Source organism: Aquila chrysaetos, chromosome 10 (assembly GCF_900496995.4).
Source record: "Aquila chrysaetos chrysaetos chromosome 10, bAquChr1.4, whole genome shotgun sequence".
NCBI lineage: Eukaryota > Metazoa > Chordata > Aves > Accipitriformes > Accipitridae > Aquila > Aquila chrysaetos.
This window is the reverse complement of record NC_044013.1, coordinates 27,083,768-27,105,167: the sequence shown is the minus strand read 5'-3', so window position 1 is coordinate 27,105,167 and position 21,400 is coordinate 27,083,768. Positions and strand designations below refer to the sequence as shown.

Here is a 21,400-nt window from a genome sequence, read left to right as displayed (position 1 = left end):
TACTGTTCCACAAATATTAAACTTAGTGGAACCTTTACCATGCGTGTAACTATTAAATAGTAAATTTCCTTGTGTGCAGTAAATCTTACAGGCTATTTAATGCATAGTCTGTAACCATGGTGCCAGTGCCATGTCTGATGTACTCTGCCAATTTAGTCCCATGGGTCATTCACTGTTTTGAGAGGGATCACTGGTGTGGAAAAAACAATGCTTGAAAGGTGGCTATTTCCATATATTTTCATTAGAACAGCCAGAGCAACAAATCGTTCATCCTTCCCAGGCTACTGTGCTGTGGACCATGTCCCGCTCTCACATAGAGATGAACACCACTGATCTATAGAGTATAAATGGGATTAAAATAGTGTGTCTTGCTCTGCAAAATTAGAAAAGTAAATGGGAATAAAGAAGCCAGGACCTCTTTATTCAGCAGACTCTGGTGCCCATTCAGAGGCAGACCTGCTTACTTTCCCAACCAAAACCACTTCACACCATTTAGTGTTTCAGAGCAATCCCTGGGACACAGCTGAAGTTTGTTCTGCTCCTGGTGTTGAAGGTAGAATGACTGACCACCTCCTGGCTGCAGAACCTTTCTTCCTGGTGAGGGTGAGATGCCAGAAGAACTTCAACTGGCAGATTTCACAGGTCCAGAGGCTGGAAGAACTGGCTTTCTGCCTGAAAATTGTATAAACTTCACCTGGAGTGTTTTAGAACTATAACTACCTCATTACACAATGCCATCCACATGCTCATGTTTCAGAGCAGGACCATGTGTAAGGGAAAGTCGATTGCATGCGAAGTGCTTGTGCAAGCTGGCTAGCACAGAGGGCAGGTGAATAAAAACACCTGATAAAGCACAATCCAAATACATGTGAGCTTGAACAGCAAATTGACAGTGGCTTTCCAAGAGGGTGGCACCAGCGTCACTGCTGCCAAGATGACTGTTAAACTGGAGCTTATATTTATTCATGAGATTTGCAACTGTCATGAATATTCATCAGCCAGGATTTAGCATTGTCCTCACTTACAGGCTGTGGTTGTTGCACAGAAAACGGCTGCCAGATCCTGTGTGAAATCTCTGTTGATTTGCAGCTCTCTGCTGAATGGCACAACATACCATATGTATGAGTATATGAGTGTGTTTCTCTTCCCTGTAGCTGGTGTGTGGTCAGACAAAGAATTTTATGTGGCTATAGCAGAACCGTTTGCTTTGTGTTCACAGGTACAGTATGACCAAGGGCTGGCAGCTCCTTTGGCTCTGCACTGGCCTGTTCCCACCCAGCAAGTCACTGCTGAAACATGCCCAGAAGTTCATGGAGACACGTCAGAAAGAAACACTGGCCCTGGAGTGCAGTCGGAGGATTCAGACAGTGATGAGGTAAATGATCCAGCATATAGCCAGCTCAAAAATCATGAATCAGGCGCCAAAAAGCACACAGGCTAAAAAATTGAGGCTCTTACTTTCCTTTCCCTCTTTACATCCTTTTCCTTTTTTTAAAGTGATAATTATTTTTAACTCCCTTACAGACTTTGAACCACTATGAGAGGTCTGTGTCACAGTTTCACATTTTTCTTTCACAGAGTTAGCAACATTTTAAAAAGTTCAGCATCATACATAATCACTTGACTCCCAGAGCTGGGTATTTCAAACATCCTAAAGGGCATGCAGCTTGAAATGAAATCCTGCATTGTCATTGATGAGGACCTGACCTTTCTTTCCTTTGGTGAGGCAGCATGTCCTTGTCCCCCTTATGTGTGCCTGAGGATCAGTCTTGAGTTTGCTGAATGTTGGTAACACAGAGCTGCAAATGTGCAGCTAAAAATACTAGGTTTTACTCATAATGGGGTGGCACCACTGAAGTCACTGACATTTGCAGAGTGCTAATGTGTCTCTGTTGGTTTTCTGACGGTGAAGCAAAGCAGATCCATGCTGGGAAGAGAGGATCAACACAATCAATTCCTGTTCTTTGAAGAAACCCAAACGAGCAAAGCCCTGACACTTACATGGCTGCTCAAAGCAAGGCACTTCTCAGACCGCTAGGCATTACCCCAGTCCTGGTGAGGGTTGAAGCAACAAGGCCTCCAAACCACAGTGCTTCCTGAGCTTCTGAATGACTTGTTGGTATAATGAACATGACACAACCAGAGAGAGTAGAAGGGCTACCAGGATTTCAGGAAAGATCAACTGAACCGTAGGGGGAAGGTTTCCCTAGATTCCACCAGGCACTGGAAGTACCCAGCTTGATGGTCTGAGAACACAGTGCTTTGGCATCAAGGTTAACCCCAGCCTTCTCCCTTTTGATGCTGCTGTGAGTTACCACCTGCCTGCCACAGACCTCTTCAGTAAAGAAGCTGCCTAATGATTTCTCCCTCCAGTTCCTCCATCCTCCCCCTTCTCTTAGGCTGGGCCCTGCATTTGGTCTGTGAGCTCTGTGGGTCAGGCTCAAGGGGAATGCTAACATAGTGGCTGTCCCCCTTGCAGTGGATGGGTTTTGGCACTGCTGGAAAATGTCACTGCACATTGAACTCGCCTTTGAAGTGCCTGAAAAATGCATGGCGAGGAATGCTATTCATTGTTTTTTTCTATGGAGAAGACTGAAAGTTTCCTGCCTCCCTATATCATGTGCTATTCATGCTCTAAGCCCTGTTGAGCTGTACAGAGCTTCTTTAGAGTGGGGAAACATGGAGGGAAAAGCAGAATGGGCTGTTTGGGAGAAGAATTCTATCTGCTAAACTGCCTCAGATCTGGAGCCTGGGGGATGGGAAGAGGAACAAAGACAAATGTTGTTTTCTGAGAGTATTGCTTTTCCTAAGATTGAACCTGCATCTGCTCTGAATAGAATAGAATAGAATAGAATAGAATAGAATAGAATAGAATAGAATATTTCAGTTGGAAGGGACCTACAATGATCATCTAGCCCAACTTCTCCCTGTTAAGTAACCTGCTCTCTTTGGAAAGGGGAGAGCAGGCAGCTCAAAAGACTGACCTACAATATGTGTAGTGGAAGCCAGCTGAGCCCTTGGGTACACTTTTTCCTCCATAAACAGCTTTACAGCTTCATCCCCAGACTCCTGGCCAGGGAACCAGCGAGCACCCTGGTGGGTGTTAAGCAGATCTTGCCTTGGCAATGAATTCTGAGCTGAGGCTGCAAGGAGAGATGGCCCCGTGCCTCCAGCCAAGCTGCTGTGTTTCCTTGGTCTCCTATGACCTCCCTCTGCAGCAAGTCCAGGAACAGATGACTGAGTAGGGCAGGTCCACACTCCTTACAGTGCCTGCACAGTACCAAAGCACATGCTGTTCAACTTGGTTACAGTCAGGGTTTTTTTTTCTCCAAATGGAACTGCCACTTTATTTAATAGAAAAAAAATTAGTTTTCAAAGCCACACAACTAAAGCTGGATGCCAGACTAAGCTCTCTTCCTGAAAGATTGGCCCAGTGTGAGAGAGGAGTTTGGCCCATAAGCTATGGTGTACAACATCTCTAAACAGCCTGCTCTGTGCCACCGAGGGCAGGAAAATACCAGCCCCAGAAGGTAATGTGCTAGATTTGTCCTCATTTTAACTGTATCAAGGTTTTTGCATGACTCAGACTTCAGGGCCAGTTCCTTTGCTTTAAAAGACAGCTCTGCTCTGAGGTATAATTTCAATGAACTGGGACTGTACAGCTTAAGCACCTCTTGAGTTAGTGATTACATGCCAGCTCTTATATAAAATGTAATGCTTCTAGTGGCCCTCCAAACTTTTCTGGTACTTGGCTCCTGAGCTGTAACTCATTTTGTGTCTGAATGCATATCTTTTTGCTGATGCAAGAATTAAATAAAATGTATGTCTCCTTGTAGCCACTATCTTCACACTTCAATAACAGTAAGGAAAAATGTTGCTGAATACATAGAAGGGGTAATGGTACTGGCTAGGAAGGTGCCTTATTCCTGCAACTTCCTTGCAGAGTAGAACAGACTTTTAATATACAGGCTAATAAGACCCTCAGTTTCTTACTTTTTTTACACTGAATTTGCACTGAGGTGAAGGTCCATTGGAGCCCACCCCATCACACATTTTGGATGGAGTCTGTTGTTCAGATAGTATACTGTTGTTCAACTCCTCAAAGATTAAACATGTAGCACTGATCTCTCTTACGATGGTGGTGGCATTTTCCAGGAGTGGCTCCAGGAAGTGGGCACCTCATCCTGTGGAGGTTGAGGCCATCTTACAGAACAACACTAAGATCTCACACAAGATTTGCTTCCCCAATGAAACAGAACAGGTGAGAACTTGTTTTCCCAGCCTTGACCATTTTCCCAGCCATGATGTGTTCATGCAGGAGCACGTTTCAAGACATTCAGTGTTCTCATTTCTTCCTCTCCTCTGTGTAACAAAAGTCCTGTTATCTCATAGACATTTGATGTGGGAACAAACACCAAAATCCGGACTCTGTGTCAGAACATAGCTTCCAAATTACAGCTGAGCTCCTGGGAAGGTTTCAGCCTCTTTGTGAAGATTGCAGACAAGGTAACTCTTCTTGACTATGGCAGGGTAGCCGGACTCCCTGCTCCTCTCTTACTTATTTACCAGGCCACCTAAACAACCATATATGAAGCCAAGCAACAGAGTAGGTCATTACTGCTTCTGTCTTACTGAGGGGATACAACCTAGGCTCAAGCTTTTAGCACCTGACAATTATTTTGAGTCTCTTGAAGGGACTGGATGGAGATGCAGAGTTTCTATCAGTCTGCCAGTACACAGGTGGTACTAAAAGCAGAGGAGACAACCGCTTTCTTGCAGCTGCCGGGATGGTAGCAAATTCCATGTTGCATACTGCTGGATTCAGCCCTTTTCCACTCAGGCTTTGCCCAGGAGATGTGCTGCAAGTGTACAGTACCCATTACTACTAGGGACAGCAGTGGCTGACCAGCACCTGTTGTTTGCTCTCTGGTTTCTCAGAAGCTTGCCTTGCCTGAGCTGAAGCTTGGGTTGGCTGCCTTGCTGAGAGGTCCTTTCTCTCTGGAGCTGTGATCAAGGCAAAAGCAGCACTGATTCCAAGCACGGGGAGTGTCTGATGTGCTGCATTCCTGAAAAGAGGAACCCAGTATGTGCCAGTATTTTACAAAGAGGAGATGGCTAAGAATAAGGTAGGCATCTTCAGCTTGACGTCAATAAGCAGGTTGGAAGGAAAAAAGGAACAGAAGATGCAATAAAAATCCCTATATGAAATGTACATCATTTGAGCCTTCCTTCTCCTATTTCTCTATTTCTTTCCCCTTGCCTCTGTCTTTCCTGCCATAATTGTGCTCTGTCACTGTAGACAGGGAAAGAAAATTCAGCCTTATACTTGGGTATGTTGGCACAGGCAGTGTTTTATTTGATCCGCTAATCCCTCCTTTCCCCCCTTCATTGCTTGGCCTCTTTTTCAGGTGATCAGTCAGAATGAAGCAGACTACTTCTTTGACTCACTAAGGCAGGTGACAGACTGGAACAGGAGGAACAAACCAGGGAAAGATGGTAAGGAGAAAGCCACCATGACAAGAAGCTGCATGAGACACTGTGTTGAACTGGGGAAGCAGCAAATTTATCCAGTAGGATTTACTCCATCTTGGGAAACATGTGGCAGAGCCTTATACCATTTTTGTTTGTACATACACAGTTACTGCCTGCACCAGCAGTAAGATCAGTGACCTGATGCAGCCAAGCACTGGCTATCAGAAACACCAGAACATCTTTGTGGGGGGATCTCTCCAGAAATTTTAATTGGTACCCAAGATTTTTTGACCTGTTGCATCCAAAACACACAGCTGGATGCACACAAGTTAGATAGGTTCATCATCTTTACAGTCCAAGTCTCATGCATTGCCAGATCAGGTATGAGCCAACACATGTAAATAGGTTCTTTACACAGTGTCACTCCCATTCCTTGGGTTGTTAGAAAATTGTTGTCTAGATTATTACCTGATGATACCAAAGCACAAGTTGTATTGCCGGGGGAACACTTGTTAGAATAAAACAATATAACACTAATGACAGCAATTCTTTGCACTTCACCCCCATGTATAACAAACATTTTGAAATCTACATCAAACTCAAACTCCACTCAAATTTCATATTCATTTATCCTGATCTTAGCTTATTTCAGGACAGCTGAGGTTCAGCTTCCCGAAGCACTATCTATGTATCTAAGACTTTCTAACTTCTCTCTTCTCCTCACAGCTGATAGAGCTGCTAGGAGCTCTAAAAATCACAGCATAGAGATGTGGATGCACTAAATCACAATTCATTTCTGTTAACACAGCCATCAGGGAATGTACCTGCATAAGTATAATAGAATTCAGGTGTGCTGCACATTGGCAGGCAGCTGTCATGAGCACCAGGTAATAACAAACACTTGTACTGCAGGCATCCTCAACTTTTTCCTCCATCTCTGAAGAGCCTGCACCTTAGATCACTGCATGATCAGTGTCCAGGAACTGACAACTAATCACTTTCTCAGTCATCTAAAATGGCCTTTTGTAGTTTTTTGTTACTAATTTTGTTTGTTACTATTAAAACCAGAATTACATTTCTGACGAAACTCACAAGCTATTTAAAAGCTGCAGAACTGTACAGTGATACAGAGAATACTAACAAGTTGTTTCCTTAGGGGCTGCTATGTCTGTGGCTTATGAGGTATACTTCATGAGAAAGCTATGGCTGAATGTAACTCCTGGGAGGGACCTGAAAGCTGATTCTATTTTTCATTACCACCAGGTAACCAGCTCCCTAAAGCATAAATATAATGGCAGGCAATGTTATCCAAGAAATACTCCTGAGAAAGTACACCTGCTAGAGTATTACCATCTCCCTCTCCAAGGCCTGCATTATAGAGCCTCCAGAGGAATACGAATACCTCTGGAGGGCACAGCTTAGCCTCAGGAGCAGACTCATTTCTCACGGTTCACACCTTAGCTATATTGCTTATGTTAGGAGCACAGTTCCCTTACCTAATTGTTCCCTGGAGGTGCTTGTCTTGCTCTGTAATTGTATGGAGAATAATAGAATGGTTTGGGTAGGAAAGGACCTTTAAGGATCATCCAGAGAACCTCCAGAAGGAGTCAGAAGTTCTTGGGATGTTCTTGGACTGTGTTTGGCATGACTCACATCCTGACCTCACAGATTTAGAATGCATAAGTCAGTGTTTGCTTCAGCCCGTTCTGTGTGGATTCAAAGATGGTCTCTTCCAGGAGTTGCCGAAGTACCTCAGAGGCTACCACAAATGTTCCAAGGATGAAGCTGTCCAGCTGGCAGGGCTGATTTATAAAGTGCGCTTCAACAATGACCGCACACAGCTGGCAACCATCCCCAAAATCCTGAAGGAGCTGGTGCCAGACAATCTGCTCCGAGCAATCTCATCAGATGAATGGAAGAAGGTAAGAACATCAGCTTTTATTACTCATACTACTGCCACAGAGCTTTATGAGAGAAGAAAGGTATTGAGCCACACTACCTTTTTGATCTGATAGTCTTTGAAAGCACTATGGAGGGACACTATTGGATGTTGCTGTTTACTTCTTACAATCCAGATTTTGTATCCTCTCTACCAAAGCTCTGAAAGATATCTGCAGGCCTGGACAATTGATTTGAGATGTGCATCTTTCTTGGAGATACTAATCTATTTTCAGTGCCCAGAAGAAGAGTTAGAGATACGAAATTCAGTGATGGGTCTGGGGATTTGAGGACCTTGTAGCGAAACAGAAAATTAAGATGTGTCCTAAATATTTCATAATTTGGCCAGCAAATCAGTTGCTTTGTACCATGTGCATGCTACTCACAGCAAAAGGCTCTTTTATCCACCAAAAGGCAAGAAAGTTTCAGCAGGTACTTATCACTTACTCCACTGAGGAAGACACAGGACACTATTTCAAATACAGAGGGAAAATTCACCCTACATGATTCAGCAGAAAATGTGATACATGTCTGTGGGTGTTGAACACTGGCTTTCTGAATTTTGTTTCACCCCATATTGCCCCTCTGCCCTGAAATCCATTCCCTTGGGCTCCTGGACTTCCTTCACCCAACTCATTAGTAAGGAACACTGGGGAGGTTCTGGCTCCACCTTGCCCCATGGCATGGTAGGCTATTTGCATTTTCACAGTATTCTCTTTGCTGTGGGCAAAAGACTGATCTTGGTAATGATCTGATGCTGTCTTTGGTGCTAATGCTGGACATTGGAAACCCGCCTGTGGCCAACTGAATAGGCTTTGTATCCTTTTTTCTAAACAGAGCATTACTGCAGCATATAGTAAACACGAAGGAAAAACTGTGGATGAGGCCAAGATTGCCTTCTTGAAAATGATACACCGGTGGCCAACGTTTGGATCAGCCTTCTTTGAGGTGAAGGTATGTTTAAAGGACTGTATGAATGGCTTTGGTAGTAGACCAGCACTGGGGGATATGGACCGACTATAATTCCGTATCTGTGTAAGTGAGAATACATTATAAAGCTGAATTCCCATCATCTACTGAGGAAAACTCAGCTCCATGAAAGTAGGGAGACAGGTTCTTTATCCATTCTGAACTATGTTGCCTGTTATATACTGGCTAAGTTGTTGTTCCAGTTGTAATACCTAATATTACAATTATGTAGTAGATGGAAGGCTTTCAGTTACGTAGATACTTAATTGTCCTGCCTTTGTTCTCCACAACAAAATGCTACAAAATTGTATCTCTGGGGACTCTTCCCTCAGAAGAGAACTGTACTAATCTTCTCATTGTGCAGTGAATACCTCCAGGAATCGTTTCCCACTTGCTACCTTTAATTTCTTCTCACTGGGCTATTAACTGGTTTGCAAGTGACCATTGAGCCTATTATCAGATAGCCTAGGAAATAGCGGACCTGATTCTGCTTTTATGTAGCAGCTGCTCAAGTCATCAATACATGGCCAAAAAAGTAATCCTTAGCAATAGTTACATAATATTGAAGAGCTTTAAGTTTCAGCGTTTATTTGGTAAAGAGAACAAGCAGCACTGGACACTGTTAAAGGTCACTATGCACCTGATACGGATCATTTCTTTATTTTCTCCTTATCTTGCTCTGTTACTCATTTATAGCAAACCTCGGAGCCAAATTTCCCCGAGATTGTGCTGATTGCAATCAACAAGCAAGGAGTCTCACTGATACATCAGAAGACAAAGGTAACTTTTAAGGTTCCTTCTCAAGAGTCTATCTAAGGAAGGATTTAATTGACTGTGCTAATTTAGGGTCAGCAACGGGACCTTCTCCCTGAATGGTAGGAGAGGATAGAGTCCCTCTATTAATTTTCTGTGTGAAACCAAAGAAAATGTTATAGCCTCAAATTGCTTCATTGCAGTTTCTACACTGGAAAGGAAACAGTGTAGAGCATCTCTGAAAAAAGAAGTGGTAATCATGATGGACCTGGGCAAAGTGATAAGATCAGGCAGATGGATGGACAGTGCACTAGGGAACCTGCTTCAGAAAAATGCTTTGCAGGAAACCCAAGCTGTCTAAAAGATCACGTCAAATGACAGTGTTTACCAGCTCTCTAACCCAAACAGTCTGCTCTTACCATAATAAGAAAACAAATATTCAGCCAGTTTTAGATTATTGTAAATATAGTGGCAGTGTGCTAAGGCAAAGATCAATATATAATGAAAGGAAGTCTCATTAGAGTGATTAAGACTCACCTGCTTGGTGAACATACAATATATCACCAGTCTGGATGCAAGACCTACCTTGATTCACTGTGTTTATAAATGAAGTGGGGAAGAAAAAGAATGCTCTGGCTCTACAGGTTTTCTTACATAACAGTCCGATTTCATCTGAGAAAGGTTCTATAGTTCAGTTTGTTTCCCCTTACAGGATATTTTAACAGTCTACCCCTTCAATAAAATCTCCAATTGGAGCAGTGGGAGCACATACTTTCACATGACAATAGGGAACCTGGTACGAGGAAGCCGGATCTTATGCGAAACATCTCTGGTAAGAAGTTTTGTCAACTTATGCACAAGAAACTCTTAATTTTTCCTTTACATCCAGAATTGCTACAAAACAATGGTGCCAAAACAGATGTTCAAACCAGTGCAGATACAAAAAGCATCACTGCTATGTCAAGAAAATTACAGTTCGGAACTGGTTCAGTGCTATTTTAATGCCATCTGATGCAATGACGTAAGGTGGAGACAAGGAAAAACAGTAATTTCCCAAATTCTTCCCAGACATCAAAATTCTATCTATCTGAGACATTAAGAAAAGACTGCACTTACCCACAAAACTACACTAGAGGCTTTTTTTCTTGCATGATTTGATCCATCTATGCAGTAACACCATCCTTGTAAGATTTTACACTTTTCAATGAGCAGTACCACCTTTTTAAGAATTGGTTTCAGATTGTCCACAGACTCAGACAAGCGTCACTGTGTTGATATTTAAAGGTAAATTTGTAAAGATAACATAGAAACATTTAAGGGCTAACTTTGCTCACAGAAAAGCTTGGATTCCTAAGTACAAGATGTCAATCTATAGAATGAATGACAAGGACACAGTAGAGCTATGCTCTGTAAAGTTTTGTAAATCTAGGAAGGGGAGACCAAACGGAGGAATAGATGAATAATTATCAAAACAGTGACAGCTGTTGGAAGAGATGTCCATGCAGGGAAGAACCTAAGAAGAAGATAAAACAGGGAGGAAATTATAGTTATTTTTGCTTCTGGAGTTCTTTGAGAGACTTAAGGCTTTTTTCTTTTCTGACAGGGTTACAAAATGGATGACCTGTTAACATCCTATGTACGCCTGCTAATGAATGCTGTAAACAAGCAGAAGAACCTCCCAGCCTGAGAGCAGAAATAGAACCCATGACCTATACCTGTGCCAAACTACCTGTAATTTCATCTCCCAGAAGAAATGCCTTTTAAAAAATACTAATCTTGATGATCAGTCTTCTGATCACTCACTGAATGAACTGTGTTGCTGAAATATTACCACAAGAGAAGTTCAAGTGAGCGTGTGCTTTCAAATATCTGTAACACTTGTCTGTCTTAGATGTAGTATAAGAATTCCATTCAGATTTTGGATTTAGAGAAAGTTTAGCTGGATTTTAATGTAATATGGGGACAGAGGAACCTAATATGAGAGTCTCTTCTGATACTCTAACTCTCCTCTGTTCTTAAAGAGAGACACAAATTAACAGCTGTCTTCCTTTTGGAAAGGAAATGTCCCCGTGTTGTATATGCTCTTACCAAATGCATAAACTCACTGAGTCTTTGCAAACAAAGGTAATGTTATTTTTTTCCTCCTATTGGAAATTCTAGGAGTGGAGAAATGCCCTTTAGTAGTAGGATAACTGGACACCTTGAAAGGTGAGATGCTGGGTTTCATCCTTTTATCACTAGGTTACGTGCTGCAAGTTACAGTAGACTATGACAGCCAGTTACTGTCAGAATATAACTGTCATTCCTGTGTGCTGCTAAATTAGCAGGCTGTCCACTGGTTTACCATTGCCTTGGTTAAATTAAATAGTGTTCTTTCTTCCACAATTTATAATGCACTTGGAAACTAACCACTGCTTTCTACTATGCGGTTTCTAATAAGCATAAACAAACTCTGAAATGAGTCTGGATTTTGGGTCCATTACTTTTACTCAGTTGCTCCTATTTCAAGTTATAGATGTGCTATTCAGTGCAAATCAGAATTGAAGAACTCAGTGTAACAGACATCTGTTGAAAAGAGACTTTTCTGCTCTATAAAAATGTTCTCAGCTTGGAGTTATGCAGACATTTGTTCATGAGACAAAAATAATAGCTTTAATTTCTCCTGATCATTTCTATTTCCTGTTTAGCAGGCACTTTGAGTGGTAAAATTTGATTCAGCACTTGTTCATCCCTCAGACCTTTGTAAACACACAACTTTGGTCCTATGGGAAGCAGGGTGTGCTCAGAGTGCGTAAAGAATATATGCACTGTGGTGGTAGTAAGCTTAGGTGCTTACCCCATCAGAGAACAAGTAGTCCTTCCTCAATGATGAGCCCTCCCTTGCTCACAGTGAAACATGGACATGTCTTAAAGCATTCACACCAAGTTCCTTGAGACACAATCTGGCAGTGCTGGAAAAGCAGCTCTGCTAGATCTCTCAAATTTGCCAATGTATGCACAATGGTTCTCTTGTTCCCTCAGATGTGTGTTTGTGAAATTCAAACACTAATGGGAATTTTGTACATGGGTGGCAGGGAAGACCCCCACTCTCTTTGTGCATCTAACTGAGTGCCACACTTGTCAGAATAGTTGATCCTTTTGCATGCAATTAGATATTCCTGCTGCAATGTCCATTGCTGGCAATGGAAACATCTGAGACATGACTTGGAGTTGTTTTGTCATCCTATGTCTGATCTAACTGGCTATAAGTGAGAAGCATTCAATACTTCACCTGTACAAAAAGAAATTTTGCAGTCAAACTGTATTGTTTCTGGTTTTTAAATAAACACTGCAGAAAATCAACCACACTGTCTTTTTTAACAAGAAAATTGAATATTGACTCTAGATCCATGTAACCTAAGCCTACCAAACATCCACTGCAGTGTGTAAATGATCACAACATCCCATCTACTTGTCATATTCACAACACAATTTCACAATTTGTACAGCACAGCCTCTAAAAGGATGATACCCCTTTCTGCACATCCTTATCAACCAACATAGCACCACGGAAGCAGCACAGGTCCAAAATGTGAATTCATCATGACAGTGCAGCAGATTTGGGCAATCCCCAGAGTTCCTCAGAGTGCATAATGCTCTCTGGCTCAGCTTTGCAAATGTAATTTTTTTTTTTTTTTTTACTGTACAATATACAACCTTTTTACATTTGTTTTTTCTGTGAAGATTTAAAATGTATTACAGTTAACTTTATTACAGAAACATAAAAAAGTACAGTATTACAACATTTCAATCCATGATCACGTTTTGGTTAGCACAAGCAATCTGTGATAAAATGAGAGCTCCACATGGTGCAGAATCCACACATCAAGGCCTGAACCAAGGCAAGTAGCTGCTAATTCTTTTACTCAGTCTATACCATCCTCAGCACTTAATAGTGCTTTACAGACTAGTACAACCGTGTTTATTACATGTTTGCCTGCAATCTATTCCTTCACCATCCAACCACTTTTTAAAAAAGTGTCAGTCACATCATCTAATACAAAACATGCAACATCTAGAAACTCTCTGTACAGAAGGTTGAACAATATTTGCCTACACTGCACAGACTGCTGTAAAAATAAAGACCAGGATGCAAACCCTAGAGAGGAGATTAGGTTGCTATAAAGATTGCAAGTGATTAACATACCCTTTGAATACAAACAAGCTTCACATACTGTGGTTTCTAAAAGCAAAACCATTTTCAAGTGTACTCAGTGAATATTAGTGATTTTAAATCAGTACATATAAATAGAAATGTAAACTATAAATGTATATAATGAGACAACAGCTTTTAGTAAGTGTAGACTTCTGAGCCAAGTTCAACCTTGATATAAATCTATACTCTCCAGTGGTGTAATACCTAGGATGAATTTGGCCAGCTTGTCTATTTACAGCAATGGAAAAAAGCATGCAGCTTATTTCTGACTGAGACCTTGACTTCATTTAAGAAAAAAACCAAAAAACAAAACCCAACCTGTCAGCCTATCAACACACTAAGGAGAATTCGTAAGTCTGCATTATATTCTACTTAGTTTTTAAAAAGTGGACTCAAAGAAGTAGAGGAAGATGCATTTATTTAAACTATTTATAGTTCTTTCTCCTACTCCTTCAATTCCACTGTTCCACAGAATGTATATCAGTATTATTCACTGCTGTAACTCTGCACATTGCAGGCTATGGGCAGCAGGAGTATAAGAAAAATAATTGTGAAAAAATAGTAATTTAAGAGATACTAAGAAAACATCACCCTCTGCTAAAATAGAGATCAGAGATTATGATGATTCCCCCCACCCCTCTCCCAGTTTTGGGAAATGCTCTGAAGATAAGGACATAATCCAAATCCTAGAGAACTGAACAGCTTATCAGAGAGAATGATATCAATTGTCCTTTGAACACTGACGTTTACTAGGTCTACTGAATTTCTAACATAAGACAAAGTGAGAGCACACACTAAATCTCTATTTGCAGTACAAAAGTAATTCCATTCACCTCTACATACATGCATTTTCCATTGCTGAACTTGAGAGTGGCCACTGAAAGAATATTACCTACTGTCTGCTAGTTACAGTCTTTCCATATTTACCAGTAGCTATGCAGCTGTGTGCTCCTCCACCATCTTCTCAGGAGGCTGCAGATACACAGCTACTCAGATTTAGCATTAGATCTGGCCTGTGACTAAGATTATAGGAACAGACCTGAATGCTTTATGCTTAGAAGAATCTGCATAACATACTGAACTGCACCTAGATGAGTAGTTCTTGTGTTTTATGCTGTGAAAAAAATTCCACAGAATAGGCTTACAAGACCGGTCTTTGCAGTGGCCACATACTGCTGCACCAAAAGACATGCTGCTCTTTGCGCCCTTAAATGAAAGACCATTTAAAGGCTGGTGAGAGAATAGTGCCTAGCCACATGTTCTCCTAAAGCAGTGACAAAAGCAGCTACTATTACTGTAATCTACAGTGCATATTGGTCAGAAGAAGATGGAAGAGTTCTACTGTTAAAATTAGACCTATCCCCTCATCAGTGTTACAGTGCATGCAGTATAACCCAGTTAAAAGTTTATGGTAACTTACAGCAACAAAAAGCAAAGCAGCTTGAAGAAAACTGAATTAGCAAAGCCAGTAAGTATCTAAGAGATGGTCTCGCATGTGGGATTCTTATCTGCACGCACTTAACCAGGATTTCCCACCACTTCTGTAATATCACTGGTGCAGTTTCATGGGTACTAGCTACAGCAAGTGTGTTAACAGCTACCAATGATTCAGCTATTATCTTGCTTAGGTCTATTCTGAGCAGAGTGTGATGGTAGTGAGGACAATTTTAAGGCAGGTTATTGCCCCAATCCAGTTGCTGCTCACATATACAAGAAGTGAGAAAGCTTTAACTTCTTGCTAGCTAATTCACCTGGGGCTGCAGGGTGGTGTCTACGCCCAACTGCTGTGTTCATTTGACCTACTAAACTAGCTACTTTTTGGAAGATTTAAATCATGCAAGGAACAGCAGTCCTCCAGTGCCTTTCATCCTGTCTACCTCGCAAAAGGACAGGCACAGTCTCCAACTATTCATGGAAAGGGATTTTCAGGCTGCTCAGCTTAGTTCAGCACAAGAAATTATGGGAGACACCTCCAGAGGTCTCAGAAGCTCACCATGATTATACAACACACAGGTGGACTCAGGAACAGCAGTGCTGATGGCTCACCCCTAAAGAAATATGAAGAATGTTCAAAACCAGTAAATTCCTTGGGTTGTACTAGCAGAGACAGTAGGACCAGTGAAACTTCACCAGTGATAGGCAAAACTACAGAGCAGAACTATATGCTTAAGATGTAGAGACTCCTATCTGAGGTCCTCTCTTTAAGTACACTCAAGTCTTAAGAAGACAGGTGATGGGAAACTCTTATTTGCGTGAAAATTTTAAGAATAATACTTCCTGGGTTTTTTCTGCATAAGACCACATTTGCTACAAACTGTAAATATTAGAAACACCTTCATGTAACTGGGCTATCTGGAGTGTGACCAACAAGCATATACTCATCTTTCAAATAAAGTGAGGATGGGGAAACTGAAGGACTTAAATTGGTACCATATTATCAATTTGATTTTGTCATGCAAAAGAATAACCAAGGCTCCAGCCACATTGCCTCAAGAAACGTCAACTATGCCAGTGAATAGGACATGGTTTGTGTCGACCACTAGAAGCTCTAGTACCTATGTGGTAGTAGAGACCAAACTGAGAAAATTATAGTGTCAGTTTCTAACAAAATCTTTCATTTCCCATAGCCACCTCCTCCTTAAGGAGAGTCCAAGTATTCTGAAGAGGCTGACATGGCCTTGACAGTTGAAATCTCCTTAGTATTGAACAGGGAAGCAGCAAAGCAAACTTCTTCAGCTGTCTTAACATTGGACCTAAGCCAGACAAGCAGGCAGTGCAGATGCCATATGTATTGGTTCCTGGGCTTTCCCAGTAAACCTGCAAACCAGAAGGACCTTACAGCATCCATATATGCTCAGTAGGAATCTGGAGAAAGACCAGAACATTTTGCACGTAGCAAAGAGTGACAGCTTTCAGAGTATCTGCCTACATATTAAAAAATGTCTTCACCTAGGGTAAGAAGAGAAATTTTTATACTTTAACTGAAAAAGAGCAAATCACACATTTCTTCCACCCCTACACTCAACCACTGTTTCCAGATTCCTCAGACTATAGAGGAATGGAGAGAGAACTACAGTTCAATTGAGAAAGGAAAGACTGTGTACAATTCCACAAAGGCAGAATAAGTTGTTATTAGCAAATTAATAACCAGACGATAAAATGCTCAAGCAGAAATCATATTTCTCTTTCTGCCAGTGTGAATAGACAGTTGCTTGAGAAAAGGGATAGTCAAGATGCAAGCTATATTACCAGAAGCACAGGAAGGTACTACTTATCTTTGGTTTCACTTGTTCTTAGTAATTGCCTCTGTAATCAACAGCTGCTGTGAGCAGCAGCTTGTGCCTGTAAGAGTGCAGTCAGTAGACTGACAGACCTGTTTAAGCAGAGTTTAAATCCAGAGCTTTGGGATGTGCCTTCTTGGATGCCAGCTCTGACAACTTCTTCAGGCGTTTCTTCAGCTCCAGAGGGAATTTCTCATAGCATTTCTTGCATACGGGCTTCATGTCAAACTCCACAAACTTATTCCTTTAACACAAAGAACAGTGGGCTATTAAAATGGTATTTGCAAACTATATGCTTCACTAAATCAAGTCTCCGTGTATCTACATAAATGCTGCTGTTTGTGTTCTACTGCATGTATAAAACAACTCACTTCCTTGTCTGGTCATGTAAGTACAGAGACTGGGTTCTTACCAGGGAACTAGGGTCTTTAGTATTGCTAGTTAAATAAGGAGCAGTATTTTGCTATATATTTGTATGTAACAGTCTAGAATAATAATGTTGTTATCGTAGAATGGACGTGTCACTTCAAAGGTCCTCTTTGTGATGAATTAAAGCTCCTTCACACACAAGGTCAGTGGGGCCAACCCAGCATGGTAGGATAAGGTTTTGAACCCAAGAAAGGAAAAATGTAGGATTGCTTTGTTTTCTGTACCCTCTTGTACATATTTGAGAAAACTAGCATAAGATTTTCTTTCAAAATAATCTATGCAATTGCAAATACTGTGTATTGGCTTTGTGTGGCAAGGTTTTGGTAGCGGGGGGGGGGGGGGTTACAGGGGTGGCTTCTGTAAGAAGCTGCTGGAAGCTTCCCCTGTGTTCAAGAGAGAGCCAATACCAGCCGGCTCTAAGACAGACCCGCCGCCGGCCAAGGCCGAGCCAATCAGCGATAGTGGTAACGCCTCTGTGATAACATTTTTAAGAAGGAAAAAAAGTTGGGACAGACAGTAAACGGCAGCCGGAGAGAGGAGTGAGAACATGTAAGAGAAACAACCCTGCGGACACCAAGGTCAGTGAAGAAGGAGGGGGAGGAGATGCTCCAGGCGCCGGAGCAGAGATTCCCCTGCGGCCCGTGGGGAAGACCATGGTGAGGCAGGCTGTCCCCCTGCAGCCCATGGAGGTCCACGGTGGAGCAGATATCCACCTGCAGCCCGTGGAGGACCCCACGCCGGAGCAGGTGGGTTCCCGAAGGAGGCTGTGACCCCATGGGAACCCTGCGCTGGAGCAGGCTCCTGGCAGGACCTGCGGATCTGTGGAGAGAGGAGCCCACGGAGCAGGTTTTCTGGCAGGACTTGTGACCCCGTGGGGGACCCACGCTGGAGCAGTGTGCTCCTGAAGGACTGCACCCCGTGGAAAGGACCCATGCTGGAGCAGTTCGTGAAGAACTGCAGCCCGTGGGAAGGACCCATGTTGGAGAAGTTCGTGGAGGACTGTCTCCCGTGGGTGGGACCCCACGCTGGAGCAGGGGAAGAGTGTGATGAGTCCTCCCCCTGAGGAGGATGAAGCGGCAGAAAATAACGTGTGATGAACTGACCGTAAACCCCATCCCTGTCCCCCTGTGCCGCTGGGGGGGTTGGTAGAGAATCCGGGAGTGAAGTTGTGAAGAAGGGAGGGGTGGAGGGAAGGTGTTCTGAGATTTGGTTTTATTTCTCATTACCCTGCTCTGGTTGATTTGTAATAGAGTTAATTTTCCCCAAGTTGAGTCTGTTTTGCCCGTGACGGTAATTGGTGAGTGATCTCTCTCCTGTCCTTATCTTGACCCACAAGCTCTTTGTTATATTTTCTCTCCCCTGTCCAGCTGAGGAGGGGGGAGTGATAGAACAGCGTTGGTGGGCACATGGCAACCAGCCAGGGTCAACTCATCACATACTGTCATTGAGGGAAGCATCCAGACTAAGGAGACATGGAGGCTGCAGGTGTTTCAGGACAGGCAGTTACTCGAAGTTTAGAGCCTTCCCTCTGTACTGCTGAATGAGTTCTCCCCTTACCCAACCTTCTTACAGAATAGGTTAATGAAGCAAAATAAATTAGAGAGGATGCTGAGTCCCAGCTTCCTTTTAGTTCTGAAATCAGTGGAATTCTAAGCACCTGCTCCCACAGAGAAAAGGTATATTGCCCCTCTGAGAGGCACTGGCTCATGGCTCCCCCAAGCTGATACTCTGCCATAGGGGCAAATGTCTCATATGGTCCAAATATAAACACTGACTTACTTCAGAGTAAGCTTGATGTTGCAGGTGGAGCAGGAGAAGCAATTCACACACCAGGCCTTGTTAAGAGCCGATACCACTGCAAAAGCAAAAGCACAAAATAAGAGGAAACTACTGGATTATTTGAATTCAGATTTGTATCCAAATTCAAATGAGGCCAGATGTGAAAAGAAACACTGGTGCCTTGCAACTGTGGGACTGCAACAGCTGCACTAACAAATGGAACAAGGACAGCAACCCAAAACAAGGAGAGAACAAATCTTACCATCTCCCTCTATCACGTGGCTGCAGTTGTAGCAGACATCTCCAAAGAGCTGCACAGCAAAAGAAATAAGAACAGGAACTCATGTTACTGACTACTCATGCTCCCCAAATTACACAGCTGGTGTGAACATTAAATCCTAACAATCAAAGAATTCCCAGGCATTGCAGTAGCCCCCAAATATACCAATTTAAATCTTCTGAATAACTTCTCATACACTTGCCAAATAGTCTATGTTCCTTCGGATCTCATACCAGTAAATACTACAAAACCTTTTTTGTCGACGCCTCACACTCTACCGCTGTTATGTGATCTTAAAGTCCTGTACATGCAGCAATTTGGAGAAAAGAAGATCAGTAGAGTATGATGCTTATTGTAGACAAATATCTCTTGATGCTTAACCATAAATGTAAAAATGAAACCTAGAGCTACTTTCAAAACAGTAACACTTATCTCTTATGAAAGAAAGAGACTAATTTACCTGATAGAAGAAAATACCAAACTCATAGCTGTTCAGTAGAGTCATACAGAAAAAACAGGGTTTGATTAGCTTTTGAAACATACTTTTCTTATGGTTTAGACAGTGTAACATTTATCTTGGGCCCATGGAAGCAAGTAATTATTGAAGAAGTCCACACAAATAGTTTTGGAGTAGAATTACAGGGATTTTAATCACAACCCACGGTCAGTGGGTTTTTTCTGTCAATGGCACAAAGGAAAATCAGTATCCCCAAGACATTTCTATTCTGTTCTCAGCATCACTTTTTACATCTACCAAGAAAAACTATTTTTTCTGTTAAGTCTCACTAATTTCTTAATATTGCATTGCCTCTACAAATTCAGATTATGCAAAATTTGCATAGCTTTGTGTATGTAAAATGCAAAAAACCCATTTGCCAGTCCGAGCAAGTACCTACAGTACAGATGGCAGAATTTACCTGGTTATAGTGAGTTTCACAATAAGCCAGCCCTTTTTTCTCATAGTGTCGGTGCCCCAAGAATGGCTTCTCACATTTGGCACAAACAAAATGCTGTAAAAGAAAAAAAGACATTCAGTGACAGGCAAAGAGACTTTTCCATCACCAGGGAAAAACTTGCATGGCTACAAATCATGGCTCAATACGAGACACTTAATCATAGAATGGTTTGGGTTGGAAGAGACCTTAAAGATCATCTAGTTCCAACACCTCTGCCATGGGCAGGGACACCTTCCACTAGACCAGGTTGCTCAAAGCCCCATCCAACCTGGCCTTGAACACTTCCAGGGAGGGGGCATCCACAACATCTTTTGGCAACCTGTTCCAGTGCCTCACCACCCTCACAGTAGAGAATTTGTTCCTAATACCTCATCTAAATCTACCCTCTTTCAGTTTAAAATTGTTACCCCTTAATGCTTTAATGAAACTCAGACAGGAAAGTCTTTATGGAAGTAAGTAAAAGAAAAGAGGAAATATTTAGTCTATTGTAGTAATTAAGAATTGTATTAAAGATAGGGAGAAGACCTACTGAAAGTGCAATCATCTTGTGTCTATACTGATAGACTTTTGGACTACTGTCTTGTTTGTTTCAGAGAAGAGAAACAGAAACCTAAAACGTGGTTGGCATGAATGCACTTCAAGTGAGCAGCATCATCTCTCTCAGTTCAAGCCCTAGGAGGCTTAAATTGCTAAAAACATAAATCACTAGAAAACTTCAGAGCAAGCTGTGACACCTCAGCTGAAAGTTATAGAAACAATGAGCTGAAAAGGCTTAAAAAGCAAGAATTGCACTGGCTCTGCCTACATTACAAATTCTAACACTGTTATGAACCTGTTAACTGGGGTTGGAGAGGATATATCTAAGTACATCATAGTAAATACGTAAATTTATTAGTAAGTAAATGCTGTTCAGTGAACCATATTCTGCAAGAATCTTTACAATGCAACTCAGGCATTTTAAAATTAAGGTTATTACTGTTGTGAAAGCATAGCTTGCTTAGGCAGCCCTGATGACCCTGCTGTACTCATTCACTCACATAAGGTGAAGACAACCTGAAACATAAGCAATTGTTTTTTGTCTGAATTCATATATTACAGATCACGTAAATGTCTACAGCTTCCAACTAGCACTAGTCCTCTTCCAAAATGGCTCCTGAAGGAAGTTTCAGATTCAGAGAGGCCCCACCTCAACATGCCATTGCTTTCCCAGAGCATTGACCACTCGTCCCTCAATGGGCCTGCGGCAGGCTCCACAGATGGGGATTCCCATCTTGTCATGGCAGGGCAGGCAATACAGTTCTCCCTTCAGTTCCCGGGCTTCAGCAGTCAGCTCCTTCCTGAAAACACA

At 42.1% G+C, this 21,400-nt stretch overlaps 2 protein-coding genes across 6 annotated transcripts in view; one reads left to right on the top strand and one right to left on the bottom strand.

Moving 5' to 3' along the window:
• The window catches only part of MYO7B (myosin VIIB), a 59,178-nt gene extending 46,758 nt beyond the window's left edge, over positions 1 to 12,420 (top strand). For all 3 annotated transcript variants that reach the window (XM_030027472.2, XM_030027471.2, XM_030027470.2), the window contains 10 exons: positions 1,220 to 1,375; positions 4,156 to 4,261; positions 4,393 to 4,506; positions 5,409 to 5,496; positions 6,629 to 6,735; positions 7,209 to 7,394; positions 8,248 to 8,364; positions 9,076 to 9,159; positions 9,845 to 9,964; positions 10,736 to 12,420. In XM_030027472.2, coding sequence (XP_029883332.1) covers positions 1,220 to 1,375; positions 4,156 to 4,261; positions 4,393 to 4,506; positions 5,409 to 5,496; positions 6,629 to 6,735; positions 7,209 to 7,394; positions 8,248 to 8,364; positions 9,076 to 9,159; positions 9,845 to 9,964; positions 10,736 to 10,819 — 1,162 coding nt within the window. In that variant the 3' untranslated portion in view covers positions 10,820 to 12,420. The remainder of the gene's footprint in view (positions 1 to 1,219; positions 1,376 to 4,155; positions 4,262 to 4,392; positions 4,507 to 5,408; positions 5,497 to 6,628; positions 6,736 to 7,208; positions 7,395 to 8,247; positions 8,365 to 9,075; positions 9,160 to 9,844; positions 9,965 to 10,735) is intronic.
• The window catches only part of LIMS2 (LIM zinc finger domain containing 2), a 37,150-nt gene continuing 25,864 nt past the window's right edge, over positions 10,115 to 21,400 (bottom strand). For 2 of the 3 annotated variants that reach the window (XM_030027485.2, XM_030027483.2), the window contains exons 6-10: positions 21,239 to 21,389; positions 20,014 to 20,106; positions 19,079 to 19,127; positions 18,817 to 18,892; positions 12,857 to 16,852 (exon numbers count right to left, since the gene is read on the bottom strand). In XM_030027485.2, coding sequence (XP_029883345.1) covers positions 16,705 to 16,852; positions 18,817 to 18,892; positions 19,079 to 19,127; positions 20,014 to 20,106; positions 21,239 to 21,389 — 517 coding nt within the window. In that variant the 3' untranslated portion in view covers positions 12,857 to 16,704. Of the gene's footprint in view, positions 10,646 to 12,856; positions 16,853 to 18,816; positions 18,893 to 19,078; positions 19,128 to 20,013; positions 20,107 to 21,238; positions 21,390 to 21,400 lie in introns of those variants that run through there. The other variant, XM_030027484.2, reaches the window with a different exon arrangement.